At 42.9% G+C, this 18879-nt stretch overlaps 1 protein-coding gene across 2 annotated transcripts in view; it reads left to right on the forward strand.

Moving 5' to 3' along the window:
- The first annotated feature begins 1037 nt into the window (after window positions 1-1037).
- LOC135547557 (SEC14 domain and spectrin repeat-containing protein 1-like) overlaps window positions 1038-18879 on the forward strand; it is a 59821-nt gene continuing 41979 nt past the window's right edge. For both annotated transcript variants that reach the window (XM_064976664.1, XM_064976666.1), the window contains exons 1-4: window positions 1038-1289; window positions 3513-3565; window positions 3718-3795; window positions 15892-16000. In XM_064976664.1, the coding sequence (XP_064832736.1) occupies window positions 3741-3795; window positions 15892-16000 (164 nt within the window). In that variant the 5' untranslated portion in view covers window positions 1038-1289; window positions 3513-3565; window positions 3718-3740. The remainder of the gene's footprint in view (window positions 1290-3512; window positions 3566-3717; window positions 3796-15891; window positions 16001-18879) is intronic.

Here is an 18879-nt window from a genome sequence, read left to right on the forward strand (position 1 = left end):
CAACAGATGCATATCTGTATTCCAGTCATGTAAAATCCATAGATTAGGGCCTAATTAACTAATTTAAATGGACTGATTTCCTTATATGAACTGTAACTCAGTAAAATCTTTGAAATTGTTGCATGCTGCTTTTATATTTTTGTTCAGTGCAATATTTAAAGCACTAATGCAGTTTTATGTAAATTAGCTAATTAAGGTCAGAATGACAGTCAACATGTTGTATGTTGCGTCATTTAAAAACATGCCTGCCCTGAATCAGAACTGCTCAATTCATGCATGTGAGCAGGGAACATTTTATCACAGCTTTGAATAGAAAGGCAGAGACATCTAGTGGTTCTTCAGAAACACAATAATCCTAAATACGTTGCACACCTCATTACTATAGAAAACACATATTAAACATGTAATATATTAAAATTAAGGGACCATATACAAAGTCTATTGTTGGAAATTAGTTTGATTGTTGACTTGGGAGGAAATTTTCAAAACATAAATGTTCAGCATTTATCAGAGAACATACTTATTTGTGTTTCTTATCTTCACCAGTTGCATCTAAATAACAAATACACAATTACACATGAATGAACACATTAATAATTATTATTATAACAGTGACTATAATTACCTTGCCTACTGTTTATTACAGCTGTATAAACTATCCACAAACGTATAAGCCTAGTTAACAGTTTATAAACTATTTATAGACCATTTTACGGTAGCGTTACCTAGCCTACCGTCTCTAAAATAATACTAAAATGTTTATAAACATGTTATAACGTATATAAAGCTTTATAAAACATATAATATAAAATGTTTATGTAATCTTCACCTTTTTAAACAATAAAATGGTTTGCCCTCACTGTCATTATATATGATAATAAAAAGTAATGTTTTATAAATAATACATTCTGACAGTTTCCATATTTTTCATTTGAATGGAAAACGGCTCATTGAATCCGTTTCTACCGGGCAGAGAGAGCACTAAGTATTGTCCGTTTGGGAGTGGCCTCTGTAGTAAAAGTCCAGCCCCCTGAAAACAAACCATATTTCAATAGCAAATCCAGTGTCGATATGGCTGAGTTGTAACTTTTGAGGATACAATTTTTACAACGGCGTTAAAGCCTTAAAAGATGTGATCACGTAGGCTAACCGTCCAAAAAATCAGTGGAACTCGGTCAGATAAACATTGCGATTTTTCACTAGAAACAGCTGCCTACTGCTGCACCTCCTACAAACTACATTGATTCAACATCGTATAACGGTACACACTTCGTCCTGTTTCGTCTGAGGTAAGAATGAAATCGTCCCTTCGGTCGTTACAATGCAACATTATCAAGGATTATAATGGGAACACGGTTAGAGCGGGATTCAATGTCATTGTGTCTACAATAGCCTACTCTAATGCAACAGTGTTTTATTGCTTCTGTTGGTTGTGTCGCCACTAGCCAGTTGTTGGGGGAAAACCTCGTGCTACCGCTACAGTTATACAAAGCTGCTTCTTATTCAGCACGGGTGAGCAAATGTGTAGCTATATCATCATACATTTCATACATCATGAAGTGGTTCTTACATGATAGAATTTACGAAACAAGCTCGAGCGATGAACAGGCCATGGAGGTGGGTCCTTCGATTTCAGGGCTTTTGTCTCGTGGCCGTAGCTGTGTGCCTGGCTATAAAACCATTCTACAATGATCTGCCAACAGATAAGGATAGCCTAATATCGAAACTTACAATTGAACCTAAATGTTAGAAAGTGTATGTCTGTTTATTCTCAACCATGCCTATTATTGCCTACCCTCATAAACGCCCCTTTCATACCTAGCCAATGCGTCGTGGCCATTGGTAATGTCATTGAAAATGTCATCATCATTATCGAATTACTGAAGCCAACCTTTGAAAGCAAGGACAACTATTATCAACTATTATCAATGCTCTGGTAGCAGTCTAATATTCAAATTGACAATATTATGCCTTTTATCAAAATAAGTAGCATTGTTATTGTCATCAATTTCAGCCTCCACATATGAATAACTATTTATTCTAGGAGTATGAGAATATGAGTGAGATTATCCAGTGGCTATTTACCAGTGGTGGAAAAAGTACTCAATTGTCATACTTAGTAAGGATACCTTAATAGAAATGGATTCAAGTGAAAGTGACAGTCAACCAGTAAAACACTACTTGAGTAAAAGTCTAAAAGTATTTGGTTTTAAATCTACTTAAGTATCAACAGTAAATGGAATTGCTAAAATGAACTTAAAAAGTAAAAGTATAAATAATTTCAAATTCCTTATATTAAGCAAACCAGACTTTTTAAATTAAGGGATTACCAGGGGCACACTGCAACACCCAGATATAATTGACAAACAAAGCATTTGTGTTTAGTGAGTCCGCCAGACCAGAGGCAGTAGGGATGACCAGGGATGGTCTCTTGATAAGTGTGTGAATTGGACCACCTGTCAACATGTAATGAGACTTTAGGGTGTCGGGGAAAATGTATGGATTAAAAAGTAGATTATTTTCTTTAGGAATGTAGTGAAGTAAAAGTTGCCAAACATATAAACAGTAAAAAGAAGTACTGATACCCCAAAAACTACTTAAGTAGTACTTTAAAGTATTTTTATTTAAATACTTTACACCACTGCTAATTACAGTAGACTCTGGCATTCAACACACTTTACACATCATGCACATATTTGATCTAGATATAATAGCTCAAAGACACTAACTTTCCAGGAAAAAAAGCAAACCCAACTTTCTATAATAATATATGACACAAGGACAAGGTTATTTCATTATTAATGGTTATAGTGGTTTGATAACTGTAGTCTGGATGAACCCAAAATTACACTATGCTACATGCAAGTTAGAGAGAAGAAGGTACAGTAAAACAGGGCTTCATCCCAAATGGTACCCTATTCCCTATGTAGTGCACTACTTTTGACCAGGGCCCATGACCAGGCCATTTGGCATGTAATCTATGATAATATGCCAGTGGGTGGCTCAGTACTGTGCAGTAAGTCAGAGTTTGCTGCATTTCAATCTACTAATGGGTTTCAAATGTTTTTTGGTCACTGATTTGGTCAGCAACCATGTAAATCTATCATTCTGCAGTCTTTGGGATAAAAACAGATTTGACTGAAAGGATATGATGATGTACTGCAGTGGTTTGAGTATCATTCAGTTCAGTTCAGACAAGACGTGTTAATGATAACAGCCCAGATGGGTAATCCTCCCGCCGCTTGTTTGGCAGAATCATGTAAGTTTATTAGTGTATTTGAAGCTAATGGAATACAATAGAACAGAACAGTTACACTTCCTTCTTCATACTTCATAACTTGATACTGTAGCCTACCTAAGTGCCTGGAGATTGTTTTGTTCTCACAAAGTAATAAGGTATGTCTTGATTCCACGTTTGGGGATGATTTGTTTGTCAACATGATTGTCAATATTGAGCTAGTTGCTACTTATCTATAGTGTTGACTTTTCTTATCTCTTTGTCCTCATTACAGAACATGTGCCCAGAAGGAAACGTTTGAAGGAGGTACCTGTGATTTCCAGGAAGGTAAAGCATCTAGGCTTTTCATTGTATCATTTGGCGTTTCATTGACAAAGTGATCACAGTTGTAAATGCTATGTTGTATGTGTGCGCGTGTGTGAGTGATCATGTCATTATCATGTCACCTGCTTTGCTATACCTTCATCTTTACTTTTCAGACTGAAGGGTGGAACGTGCCAGGATGGATGCCACCAACATACTGCCCATTCTGAAGAAACGCCTAGCCTTCTTGTCAGGTAATAACACGCTCCAATCAGTCAAAAATGTTTGCGGTGAGAGTGAGCATTATCAAATAAATAAAAGGCAGGCAGAGTTGACAAAAAAAGACACTTCAAGATATGCAGGCTCATATAAATCCCGGATTGTCAAGATTTATGTGTACCACACATCTAACTTTCACTTTCATCAATTTATTTAATCATCATAGTTGTTCAAGGGCACAACCATTTGAATTTGCAGTGGTATTGATGGGTCCTACTCCCTCTCAAGCCTCTGAAGGGAGTGTAGTGTAGTGCAGTAGTTCTTGGTCTAGGAGTGTAGTAGCTGGTCCTTGGTGGTCTGATAAATACCCCTCTCTACTCTTGCTGCTGGCAGGCAGTGTGTTTTGATGAAGGTGAATGATAATGGCCTGTTGTTCTGCCGTGCCTGCTGCTGCCCGAATTAGGTTTCTCATCATGTTGAGGACTCTGATTTGAAGGTCACAGCATCAGGACTGCATCAGACAGGGACTCTCCAGAGATGCTGAGTGTTCAGAATACTGTTGAAGGTCTCACTGACTTACCAGGCGCTAGATACACAACAAAACGAAGGCTTGTGGCATTAGAATAGAATATATCTTTATTCTACGTGTGACACTGAAAGTATAATGAAAGCTAATAGTTCAGTTCACAAATATTGACAATATAGAATATTGTTTTGATGGTAATAGCTGTTATTATCTTGTTTGCTACTAAGATAACAATGTCTTGGATTGAGCTGCTGTACGTTATATAATTCACACTGATTTTTTCAGCGAGTAAATGGGGTTTCTCTTGAGATTGAGTTTCTAATTTTGGCAAAATAATAGTTTAGACATAAATGTTTGAATACTTCAACATTTGCCAGTGAGTGTTAAATTAACTTCTGCTAGTTCAAAATGGTTTTGTTGTTATTTCCAGACTGGAAAAGGTCTCAAACAGACGCATAATTGTTTCAGGAAAATCACAACACTCAATCACGTGGTTTCCTGTGTTTAGAGTCTTACACACATAAAAGAAAAACAATGAACAGAGCTGCTGCTTTTCATTCAGGGAAATGTTGTGACAAGGTTACTGCCTGACTCACTCTGGCTTGACAGAAGACTAACTTTGATGAGGAGTTGCTTTTACTTCTCTAGTCATCAAGTGTACATACATGACTATACCGCTGACTGACTCACACTGGCTTGATAGCAGACTAACTTTGACAAAGAGCTATTGCTTTTACGTCACTGACTCATAGTGGACACTAAACTAACTTTGATGAGAACAAGAGTTGTTCCATTTTAGCCTTGACATGTGGCACTAGTCAGTCTGTTGGTTCATCCCCCTCATAATTATACAGATATCTTATGAGAAATGAGAGCGTTTTATGAGCCTTTTTGTTAGTTTTGGTGTTCGGCAGGATGTTTTTTGGCTGTTCGCGCTCACACAGTTTTTCTTGAGGCATGTCATAGTTCGGTAGCTGTAGGGGTGGGAACTATGGACAGGATTCTTCAATTAAGTGTTTGCTGTCATTCAACAAGAGAGATTTGAGGGCTCAGCAGCAATGAGACCCTACATCTTAGCTAGATGTAAAATTGAGGGACTAAGCTATATGTAAAATTGAGGGACTAAGACCTGCAAAAACTAGATTTATGTTAGAATCATTTGTCACATATGTCGATTAGAACAGGTGTAGAACTCACAGTGAAATGCTTACTTACAAGCCCTTAACCAACAATGCAGTTTCAAGAAAAATACCTCAAATAAATTAAGAAATAAAAGTAACAACTAAGAGCAGCAGTACAATAACAACAGCACAGCTATATACAGGGGGCACTGGTACAGAGTCAGTGTACAGAGTCAATGGGCACCGGTTAGTCAAGGTAATTGAGGTAGTATGTACATGTAGGTAGAGTTATAAAGTGACTATGCATAGATAATAACAGAGAGTAGCAGCAGCGTTAAAAGGGGGGGGGGGGGCAATGCAAATAGTCTGGGTAGCCATTTGATTAGATGTCCAGGAGTCTTATGGCTTGGGGGTAGAAGCTGTTTAGAGGCCTCTTGTACCTAGACTTGGCGCTCAGGTACCACTTGCCATGCGGTAGGAGAGAGAACAGTCTATGACTAGGGTGGCTGGAGTCTTTGACAATTTTTAGGGACTTCTTCTGACCCTGCCTGGTATAGAGGTCCTGGATGGCAGGAAGCTTGGCCCCGGTGATGTATTGGGTCATACGCACTATCTTCTGTAGTGCCTTGCGGTCAGAGGCCGAGCAGTTGCCATACCAGGCAGTGAGATGCAACCCATCAGGATGCTCTCAATGGTGCAGCTATAGAACCTTTTGAGGATCTGAGGACCCATGACAAATATTTTCAGTCTCCTGAGAGGGAATAGGTTTTGTTGTGCCCTCTTTATGACTGTCTTGGTTTGCCTGGACCATGTTAGTTTGTTGGTGATGAGGACGCTAAGGAACTTGAAGCTCTCAACCTGCTCCAACCTGCTCCACTAGATGAGAATGAGGGCGTGCTCGGGCCTCCTTTTCCAAGAAGGACAAACAACTGTAATCATTGTTTCCCCTTTCGCGATATACAGTACAGTGGCAAGAAAAAGTATGTGGAATTACCTGGATTTCTGCATAAATTGGTCATAACATGTGATCTGATCTTCATCTAAGTCACAACAATAGACAAACTGTAACGGCGTTCTTCGTTTGTTGAATGAGAGTCGGACCGAAATGCAGCGTGTTGGTTACTCATGTTTTTTAATGAAACAAATGAATCGCGGTACATGAAATAACTGATATAAATAAATAACAACAAAACGGAACGTGAAACCCAATTACAGCCTATCTGGTGAAACTACACAGAGACAGGAACAATCACCCACAAAATACAAAGTGAAACCCAGGCTACCTAAATACGGTACCCAATCAGAGACAACGAGAATCACCTGACTCTGATTGAGAACCGCCTCAGGCAGCCAAACCTATACTAAACACACCCCTAATCAACCACAATCCCAATGCCTACAAAACCCCCAATACAACAACACAATAACATAAACCCATGTCACACCCTGGCCTGACCAACTAATTATCTAAAACACAAAATACTAAGACCAAGGCGTGACAGAACCCCCCTAAGGTGCGGACTCCCGGACGCACCTCAAAACCATAGGGAGGGTCCGGGTGGGCGTCTGTCCATGGTGGCGGTTCCGGCTCGGGACGTGGACACCACTCCATAAATGTCATAGTTCCTCCCCTTCGCGTCCTGGGATGATCCACCCTCGCCGCCGACCATGGCCTAATAGTCCTCACCCAGAACCCCACTGAACTGAGGAGCAGCTCATGACTGAGGGGCAGCTCGTGACTGAGGGGCAGCTCGGGACTGAGGGGCAGCTCGGGACTGAGGGGCAGCTCGGGACAGAGGGGCAGCTTGGGACTGAGGGGCAGCTCGGGACTCTGGGACTGGAAGAGTCTGGCTGACTGGAGGGAGAAAGCCCAGCACTGAGAGGAAGCCCAGTACTGAGAGGAAGCCCAGTACTAAGATGAAGCCCAGCCAGGCAGTTGAATCCGGCAGATCCTGGGGCTGGCAGATCTGGAAGAGTCTGGTTGACTAGCGGATCTGGAAGAGTCTGGCTGACTGGCAGATCTGGAAGAGTCTGGCTGACTGGCAGATCTGGAAGAGTCTGGCTGACTGGCAGATCTGGAAGAGTCTGGCTGACTGGCAGATCTGGAAGAGTCTGGCTGACTGACGGCTCTGGCTGCTCCATGCTGACTGGCGGCTCTGGCTGCTCCATGCAGATTGACAGCTCTGGCGGCTTCTTGCAGACTGAGTCTGGCTCTGACTGTTCCATGCTCATGCTGACAGCTCTGGCAGCTCCTTGCAGACTGAGCTCAGCTCTTGCAGACTGGCAGCTCCTTGCAGACTGGCAGCTCCTTGCAGACTGGCAGCTCCTTGCAGACTGGCAGCTCCTTGCAGACTGGCAGCTCCTTGCAGACTGGCAGCTCCATGCAGACTGGCAACTCCTTGCAGACTGGCAGCTCCATGCAGACTGACAGCTCCATGCAGACTGGCAGCTCTAGCTGCTCCATGCAGACTGGCAGCTCTGGCTGCTCCATGCAGTCTGGCAGCTCCTTGCAGACTGGCAGCTCCTTGCAGACTGGCAGCTCCATGCAGACTGGCAGCTCCATGCAGACTGGCAGCTCCTTGCAGACTGGCAGCTCCATGCAGACTGGCAGCTCCATGCAGACTGGCAGCTCTGGCAGCTCCATGCAGACTGGCAAGCTCTGGCTGCTCCATGCAGACTGGCAGCTCTAGCTGCTCCATGCAGACTGGCAGCTCTGGCTGCTCCATGCAGACTGGCAGCTCTAGCTGCTCCATGCAGACTGGCAGCTCTGGCTGCTCATGCAGTCTGGCAGCTCCTTGCAGACTGGCAGCTCCTTGCAGACTGGCAGCTCCATGCAGACTGGCAGCTCCATGCAGACTGGCAGCTCCTTGCAGACTGGCAGCTCCATGCAGACTGGCAGCTCCATGCAGACTGGCAGCTCTGGCTGCTCCATGCAGACTGGCAGCTCTAGCTGCTCCATGCAGACTGGCAGCTCTGGCTGCTCCATGCAGACTGCCAGCTCTGGCTGCTCCATGCAGACTGGCAGCTCTGGCTGCTCCGAACAGGCATGAGGCTCCGGCAGAGCTGGAGAGAAGAAAGGCTCCGACAGCGCTGAAGAGGCGGGAGACTCCGACAGCGCAGGAGAGAAGAAAGGCTCCGACAGCGCTGAAGAGGCGGGAGACTCCGACAGCGCTGAAGAGGCGGGAGACTCCGACAGCGCAGGAGAGGAGAAAGGCTCCGACAGCGCTGAATAGGCGGGAGACTCCGACAGCGCAGGAGAGGGAGAAAGCGCTGGCTGCGCTGAACATGCGAGGCGCACTGAAGGCCTGGTGCGTGGTACTGGAACTGGTGGTACTGGATCGAGGACACGCACAGGAAGCCTGGTGCGGGGAGCTGCTACCGGAGGGCTGGGGTGTGGAGGTGGTACTGGATGGACTGGACCGTGAAGGTGTACTGGAGAGCCTGAGAGCAGGACTGGCACAGGACGTGCAAGGTTAGGTAGGTACACAGGAGGCCTAGTACGTGAGGCTGGCACATTTTTCACCAGCCGACTAACACGCACCTCAGGACTAGTATGGAGCGCTGACCCAGGTGCCATTAAATCCCCGACACGCTCCGTTGGACGAATCTTTTACTTAAAGCACCAAACTAGCAACTCCCTCATTACTCTCTCCTCCAATTTCCCCATTAACTCCTTCACAGTCTCTGTTTCGCTCACCTCCAACACCGGTTCTGGTCTCCTCCTTGGCTCCTCACGATAAACAGGGAGAGTTGGCTCAGGTCTGTCTCCTGACTCAGCCACTCTCCCTCTGAGCCCCCCCCCAAGAAATTTTTGGGGCTGATTTTTGGGTTTCGCTCTGCGCCGCCGTGTCTTTCTTTTCGACTCCATTCTCCTATAGCCCTCTTCGCACTGCTCCAGCGAATCCCAGGCGGACTCCGGCACTCTCTCTGGGTCGGCCGCCCACCTGTCTATTTCTTCCCACGTCGTATACTCCAAGCCTCTGCTGTCCATAACGTCCTCCCTTCGCTGCTCCAGCTGCCTGTTAACACGCTGCTCGGTCCGTGTGTGGTGGGTGATTCTGTAACGGCGTTCTTCGTTTGTTGAATGAGAGTCGGACCGAAATGCAGCGTGTTGGTTACTCATGTTTTTTTAATTAAACAAATGAATCGCGGTACATGAAATAACTGATATAAATAAATAACAACAAAACGGAACGTGAAACCTAATTACAGCCTATCTGGTGAGACTACACAGAGACAGGAACAATCACCCACGAAATACAAAGTGAAACCCAGGCTACCTAAATACGGTTCCCAATCAGAGACAACGAGAATCACCTGACTCTGATTGAGAACCGCCTCAGGCAGCCAAACCTATACTAAACACACCCCTAATCAACCACAATCCCAATGCCTACAAAAACCCCAATACAACAACACAATAACATAAACCCATGTCACACCCTGGCCTGACCAACTAATTATCTAAAACACAAAATACTAAGACCAAGGCGTGACACAAACACAGTGTGCTTAAACTAATAACACATAAATTATTGTACTTTTCTTGTGTATATTGAATACATCATTTAAACTTTCACAGTGTAGGTTGGAAAAATTATTTGAACACCTAGTCTAATGACTTCTCCAAAAGGAGTCAGTTAAACTGCAGTCCAATCAATGAGATGAGATTGGAGATGCCTTTCCCTATAAAAAACAGTCACAACATTTGCGATTGCTATTCACAAGAAGCATTGCCTGATGGGAACTATGCCTCGAACAAAGAAATTAATTCCCAAGTTTATCAAGACATTTTGCAGGAGAATGTGTCCGCCAAATGAAGCTCATCAGAACTTGGGTGATGCAACAGGACAACAACCCAAAACACATAAATAAATTTGCAACATAATTATTTCAACATAAAACAAATATGCCTTCTGGAGTGGCCCAGTCAGAGTCCTGACCTCAACCCGATTGCGATGCTGTGGAATGACCTCAAAAGAGTGGTTCACACCAGACATCCAAAGAATATTGCTGAACTGAAACAGTTTTGTAAAGAGGAATGGTCCAAAATTCCTCCTGACCATTGTGCAGGTCTGATCTGCAACTACATAAAACGTTTGGTTGAGGTTATTGCTGCCAAAGGAGGGTCAACCAGTTATTAAACCCAAGGGTTCACATAATTTTGCTACCCTGGACTGTGAATGTTGACATGGTGTGTTCAGTAAAGACATGAAAAAATATAATTGTTTGTGTGTTATTAGTTTAAGTAGACTGTGTTTGCCTATTGTTGTGACTTAGATGAAGGTCAGATCAAATGTTATGACCAATTTATGCAGAAATCCCGGTAATTCAAAAGGGTTCACATACTTTTTCTTGCCACTGTATATATATATAGATATAGATATAGATACAGTATATATATACAGTACCAGTCAAAGGTTTGGACACACCTACTCATTCCAGGGTTTTCTTTATTTTTACTATTTTCTACATTGTAGAATAATTGTGAAGACATCGAAACTATGAAGTAACACATGTGGAATAATCTAGTAAGCAATAAAGTGTTAAACAAATCAAAATATATTTTATATTTGAGATTCTTCAAAGTAGCCACCCTGTGCCATGATGACAACTTTGTACACTCTTGACATTCTCTCAACCAGCTTCATGAGGTGGCCACCTGGAATGCATTCAATTAACAGGTGTGCCTGGTTAATTATGGAAATTCTTTCCTTCATAAATGCATTTGACCAATCAGTTGTGTTGTGACAAGGTAGAGGCGGTATTAGGGCTGGGCGATATGGCAGATTATCACGATATCTTTATATTTTTTCATTCGATAACGATAATTATCACGATATTAATAAAAATAATGTTTAAAAGGTGCATATCTGCTTCAGACTCAAGAATTCCTAATGCCTGAACAAGAGCATTGGGCCAGTAACCAGCAGGTAGCCTAGTGGTTAGAGCGTTGGGCTAGTAACCAGCAGGTGGCTAGTGGTTAGAGCGTCAGGTCAGTAACCGAAAGGTTGCTAAATCAAATTTTTTAATTTATTTTATTTCACCTATATTTAATGAGGTAGGCCAGTTGAGAACAAGTTCTCATTTACAACTGCGACCTGGCCAAGATAAAGCAAGGCAGTGAAACACAAACAACAACACAGAGTTACCCATGGAATAAACAAACATACAGTCAACAACACAATAGAAAAAAATCTATATACAGTGTGTGCAAATGAGGTAAGATTAGGGAGGTAAAGCAACAAACAGGCCATAGTGGAGAAGTAATTACAATTTAGCAAATAAACACTGGAGTGATAGATGTGCTGATGATGAATGTGCAAGTAGAGATACTGGGGTGTAAAGGAGCAAAAAAACAATATGGGGATGAGGTAGTTGGATGGGCTATTTACAGATGGGCTATGTACAGGTGCAATGATCTGTGAGCTGCTCTGACAGCTGATGCTTAAAGTTAGTGAGGGAGATATGAGTCTCCAGCTTCAGTGATTTTTGCAATTTGTTCCAGTCATTGGCAGCAGAGAACTGGAAGAGTGTTGGAGGCTATTGTAAATGACATCGCCGAAGTCAAGGATCGGTAGGATAGTCAGTTTTACGGAGGTATGTTTGGCAGCATGAGTGAAGGATGCTTTGTTGCGAAATAGGAAGCTGATTCTAGATGTAATTTTGGACTGGAGATGTTTAATGTGAGTCTGGAAGGAGAGTTTACAGTTTAACCAGACACCTAGGTATTTGTAGTTGTCCACATATTCTAAGTTAGAACCGTCCAGAGTAGTGATGCTAGTCAGAAGGGTGGGTGCGGGCAGCGAACGGTTGAAGAGCATGCATTTAGTTTTACTAGCATTTAAGAACAGCTGGAGGCTATGGAAGGAGTGTTGTAATGCAGTACGCCACAGGATGTTTTTGTGCTGGTCAAATGCAGTCAGGTCTGGAGTGAACCAAGGGCTATATCTGTTCCTGGTTTTACATTTTTTGATTGGGGAATGCTTATTTAAGATGGTGAGGAAAGCACTTTTAAAGAATAACCAGGCATCCTCTACTGACGGAACTAGGTCAATATCCTTTCAGGATACCCAGGCCAGGTCAATTAGACAGGCCTGCTCGCTGAAGTGATTTAGGGAGCGTTTGACTGTGATGAGGTGCGGTCGTTTGACCGCAGACCCATTACGGATGCAGGCAATGAGGCAGTGATCACTGAGATCCTGGTTGTGTGAGATTGAGGGCATCTAGTTTAGATTGTAGAACGGCCAGGGTGTTAAGCATGTCCCAGTTTAGGTCACCTAACAGTACGAGCTCTGAAGATAGATGGGGGGCAATCAATTCACATATGGTGTCCAGGGCACAGCTAGGGGCAGAAGGGGGTCTATAACAAGTGGCAACTGTGAAAGAATTGTTTCTGGAAAGGTGGATTTTTAGAAGTAGAAGCTCAAATTGTTTGGGCACAGACCTGGATAGTATGACTGAACTCTGCAGGCTATCTCTGCAGTAGATTGCAACTCTGCCCCCTTTGGCAGTTCTATCTTGTCGGAAAATGTTATAGTTAGGGATGGAAATTTCAGGATTTTTGGTGGCCTTCCTAAGTCAGGATTCAGACACGGCTAGGACATCTGGTTTGGCAGAGTGTGCTAAATCAGTGAATAAAACAAACTTAGGGAGGAGGTTTCTAATGTTAACGTGCATGAAACCATGGTTTTCATGGTTACAAGGTTTTTACGATTACAAATGAGAGTGCCTGGGGAATGGGAGTGGAGCAAGGCGCTGCAGGGCCTGGATTTACATCACCAGAGGAACAGAGGAGGCGTAGGATAAGGGTATGGTTAAAGACTATAAGAGCTGGTCGTCTAGTGCGTTCGGAACAGAGAGTAAAAGGAGTAGGTTTCTGGAGCTGAAGAATAGATTGAAGGCATAATGTACAGACAAGGGTATTGTAGGATGTGAATACAGTGGAGGTAAACCTAGGCATTGAGTGACGATGGCCTAGCTAAGGAATATTGGGCAGGGATAGAGGCTCTACAGTGAAATAAGTCAATAATCACTAACCAAAACAGCAATGGATATTGGGAGAGGCATGCGTAGCCAAGTGATCATAGGGACCCGTGGGTAGCTAGGCGAGCTGGAGACATGGCGATTCCGACAGCTAGTGGGCCGGGGCTAGCAGAAGGGCCTTAGGGGGCGTCGCGATGGAAGAAGTCTGTTGTAGCCCCCTCGGACGGTTACGTCGGTTGACCAGTCGTGTTGGATCGACAGGGCTCCGTGTAGGCAGTAAAATGGTCCAAGAAATTGGCTGATGGTCCTCTTCAGCTAACAGTACAATATGCTCTAGATGGCTAGCGGGCCGCGGCTAGCAGGCTAGCAGATGGGCCTTCAGAGGACGTCGCGACGGAGGAGCCTGTTGAAACCCCTCGGGTGGATTACGTCGGTAGACCACTCGTAATGGATCAGCGGGGCTCCGTGTCGGCAGTAAAAGGGGTCAAGGCCAATTGGCAAAATATGTTTTGTTACCCAAGGAGTGGCTGATGGACGGTGTTGGTGTTGACTGCTTCGGGCAAACATCCCTAGATTGGCTGTTGATTGAGGGGCATTTATCAATATCATGGCGCAAACTCAAACTTCATGCATGTTCCAAAGAGTGATTTTGCTTCAGATGTTGAAAAAGGTTTGTCATATTACCAAACTTAGCCACCTGTCTACGGAACAATTTGCACCGAACATTGCTCTCCTCTTGGTCAGACTTCAAAAAGCCAAACCACTTCCAAATTATTGAAACATTTTAACCCTTTTTATCAACAATATATTATCTGTCTCCATGGCTATCACTGCCACTGTTTTCACCCACATCACTCATTTTACGTTGTTAATCGTGGCTACTCCATCGCTCGAGATGCTAAGTGGTTTTTAGTGGGCGTATACCTCTCCACGTACATATTGTCACTGTTTGGACTGTTTTGCTATCACAGACTGGAACATGTTCCGGGATTCTTCTAATGGCATTGAGGAGTACACCACATCAGTCACTGGCTTTATCAATAAGTGCATTGAGGATGTGGTCCCCACAGTGACTGTGCATACATACCCCAACCAGAAGCCATGGATTACAGGCAACATCCGCACTGAGCTAAAGGGTAGAGCTGCCGCTTTCAAGATCGAGGACTCTAACCCGGAAGCTTACAAGAAATCCTGCTATGCCCTTCGTCAAACCATCAAACAGGCAAAGCGTCAATACAGGGCTAAGATTGAATCATACTACACCGGCTCTGACGCTCGTCTTATGTGGCAGGGCTTGCAAACTATTAAAAGGGAAGGGAAGGGAAGCACAGCTGCGAGCTGCCCAGTGACACGAGCCTACCAGACAAGCTAAATCACTAATTTGCTCGCTTCGAGGCAAGCAACACTGAGGCATGCATGAGAGCATCAGCTGTTCCGGATGACTGTGTGATCACGCTCTCCGTAGCCAACGTGAGTAAGCCCTTTAAACAGGTCAACATACACAAGGCTGCGGGGCCAGACAGATTACCAGGGCGTGTGCTCCGGGCATGTGCTGACCAACTGGTAGGTGTCTTCACTGACATTTTCAACATGTCCCTGATTGAGTCTGTAATACCAACATGTTTCAAGCAGACCACCATAGTCCCTGTGCCCAAGATCACAAAGGCAAACTGCTTTAATGACTACAGACCCGTAGCACTCACGTCCGTAGCCATGAAGTGCTTTGAAAGGTTGGTAATGGCTCACATCAACACCATTATCCCAGAAACCCTAGACCCACTCAATTTGCATACCGCCCAAACAGATCCACAGATAATACAATCTCTATTGCACTCCACACTGCCCTTTCCCACCTGGACAAAAGGAGCACTTATGTGAGATTGCTATTCATTGACTAAAATGTCATGACATTTGGTGCCCATAGATTTTGTTATAATGTTTGAGTCACTTAGAAGCATAAGAACACGGCATAAGCCATTGCAAAATATCTAGAATTGCTGGAAACAACAAACTTTTGTCTCTGCGGCCAAGCGGTCCTCAACATTTTTGGATCGGAGTCAAAAGTAGTGCACAAATAGGGCACCATTTGGGATACACCCAAAGGCAGAGCTTCCACCATCATTGCAGCTATCCTTGGCGTTTACAAGACGTTTACTCCTCCTTTAATAGTTGATTCTTGGCAGACCGTACTTTGAATACTTGGTTTGCTTGACCTTCTCCAAACCTGTCGTTATATGACTGTTATTTTACATGCAATTTTTAGTGTGCGTTCTCTGAAGATTCATTGTTAATGACTCGTAGAATTAATCCATGTAGATACCTTAGAATTAGGATTAGAACTGTCTTGGAACCTCTGACCATGGCAATTTGACTGGTACACTAATGGGTACGCCCACTATGGTAGATACACCAGGTCTCTCTTGCAAAATAGATTTTATTTCAATGAGAAATACAATTATTTATATCAACTTTATTTTCTGGTTGTTTCACATTCACAGGAGGCAAGGACAGACGCAGTGGGCTGATCCTTACCATTCCACTATGTACAGAACAGACCAGTATGGAGGAGCTCAGCTCCACGTTGGATTACCTCCTTGGCATCCCCAGGTAAGATCCCATTACTGGCACACCCTGTATTATCACCATTGACTTATACTGTATACATCTAGACACATACACTGAGAGAACAAAATATTAGGAACACCTTCCAAATTGACTCCAATCCATCCCACAGTTGTGTCTAGTTGACTGGAAGTCCTTTGGGTGGTGGACCATTCTTGATACACACGTGAAACTGCTGAGCATGAAAAACCCATCAGCGTTGCAGTTCTTGACACACTCAAACCGGTGTGCCTGGCACCTAAGAAGTTTTATTTAGCCTTTCCCATTGAATGGCACACATACACAATACATGTCTCAATTGGCTCAAGGCTTAAAAATAAACCTGTCTCCTCTCCTTCATCTACACTGATTAGAGATGAATAAAAGAAGATTGTCTGTATATAAGGACACCTTGTGAGTTATGTCGCTCCTTAGTATTCCCTTAATCCTCTCCTCCGCCTTCAGGGCGATAGCAAGAGGCTCAATAGCCATATCAAATAGGAAATGGGATAAACAGCAACCCTGCTGGCCCCCGCGTGGAGAGGGAAGTAGCTGGAGGTAACATTGTTGGTGCGAACAAAAGCCACTGTGGATAAGTACAAAATCTTAATCCAGGAAAGTAATGAGGGGTGTAGGGTATTTTATCTGTTCAAAGGGAAGAGAGACTGCAGAATCTTCAAACAACAACTTATAAGATTTGCAAAAATGGAGCAGTTAACTATGCACTTCAACAGTGCATAGTGAAGGACCAACGAACAGAGTTGGCTCTCAGCTGTCAAAGAAAAGTCCAACCTCTTTGTCTATGTGGCAGTTGGCAGATGTGTGCAAACAGTGGGGAACAGAGTGTATAAAATGAGTTTAGCTTGTCTGTGTAGATTAAGCTAGCTGACATTGCCAACATTGTGTGTTCCTTCCTGCAAGATTCCACACAGAGGAGTTCCTGCAGCTAGTACAAACGGGATGTCGCATACTGCGGTCGCACCCGACTCTTTATCTGTATGCCCAGATGTATAACTAAGTCACATAAGGCAACAAGCCTGCATAAGCCAAAAAAACACTAGCATACACTAGTGGTCAAACGTTTTAGAACACCTACTCAATCAAAGGTTTTTCTTTATTTTTACCATTTTCAACATTGTAGAACTATGAAATAACACATATGGAATCATGTAGTGACCAAAAAATTGTTAAACAAATCAAAATATATTTTATATGACAGCTTTGCACACTCTTGACATTCTCTCAACCAGCTTCAGCTGGAATGCTTTTCCAACTGTCTTGAAGGAGTTCCCACATATGCTGAGCACTTGTTGGCTTCTTTTCCTTCACTCTACGGTCCTACTCATCACAAACCACCTCAATTTGGTTGTGTTCATGGGATTGTGGAGACCAAGTAATTTGATGCAGTACTTCATCACTCTTCTTCTTAGTAAAATAGCCGTTACACAGCCTGGAGGTGTGTTGGTTTTTCTTTGGATTTCCTCCTACCGTATATATTGTGTTATATTCTCCTACATTATTTTAACATTTCCACAAACTTCAAAGTGTTTTCTTTCTTATGGTAGCAATTATATCCATATCCTGGCTTCAGGGCCTGAGCAACAGGCAGTTTACTTTGGGCACGTCAGTCAGGTGGAAATTGAGAACAAAGTGGCCTAGCCCGAAGAAGTTTTAACATAATTTATAATAAGCATTATTGCAAAAAAGATAATTAAGCCATAAATCAACCAATGAAATACTGTTGAAACCATTTTGCAAATTTGCTTATACTCCCTTATCATACTGGTGACCTCACCGCAGAGTTAGCCCTTAGGAAGAAATCCCAACTGTACAGTAGACCCAATCTGGTGAAATTTGTATCAAAACAAACAAAGACAAAAACAAACAAACAACACAACAACAGCAATACACTTCTTCATATAAACTGGAGGTGGGAAAAAAGTTTCTTCGTTTTATAGGCAGACATGTAAAGAAACAAATTTGTATATTTACCAAAAGCCCCAGGGGACCGGTAATTAAAAAACAACAACACTGCCTGTTCAATAAAAAATAAACAAATTAGAATAACAATTCAAATTATAAACTTCTTCCTAATTATTAGTGTTTACATCTCACCCAATGTCTTCTTTCTTTCTAGTGAGGGTGATTAGGCCTCACCAGGAAGTCAGAATAGAGGTCATTCAACCCCTTTAAAGGTTTTCTTTCTCTTTTCGTTGGAGCTGATAGCGAGAGCGAATTTACGAACCATCCACATAACAATGTCCATTGAGAACGCACAACGACTGTACCATTTAGCTAAGCTCAGAAAGACATGAATAATCAAGTCAATAAACGTTGGGTAGTTGGATAGAATATAGTTAATATACTGAAAAGTTTGATGTATTAGTAGCCAACTAACCTTAGGTAGCTAGCAAATATATATTACCGGTACATACTGCTGTAATGATATGCTATGCAGTTCATAAGGATAGAGTAACTAACAAATTGTCAGCCAACATAATGTGTAATGTAACTTATTTGAAAAGTCATTACTTTATAACATTGCTCAACATTTTCTTTACTTTTGTCATAATTAGTTAAAGCAATGAATTTGTATCCACTCTTGTCGGACTTCAGATGCATATTATCTGCCATTTTAAAACGTTGTGAAGCCATGCCCATTTTCAGAACAATTGTACTATGGGTCCTAAAAGCACGAAAATTGTGTCCACTGCTTGTATACTTCGTATTTTGCCAAATGTAGTATGACATCCGTGAACATTTGGCATACTACTATGACCAATAAGTATACTAAATACTCAATTAACTTAACTAACGGTATGGTTAGTGCGATTATGCTGAGTACATCTAATATTTTTGTTTTTTATCGGTTTTGCTTTTTTGTT

This window comes from Oncorhynchus masou, chromosome 10 (assembly GCF_036934945.1).
Source record: "Oncorhynchus masou masou isolate Uvic2021 chromosome 10, UVic_Omas_1.1, whole genome shotgun sequence".
In the NCBI taxonomy this organism is placed as follows: Eukaryota; Metazoa; Chordata; class Actinopteri; order Salmoniformes; family Salmonidae; genus Oncorhynchus; species Oncorhynchus masou.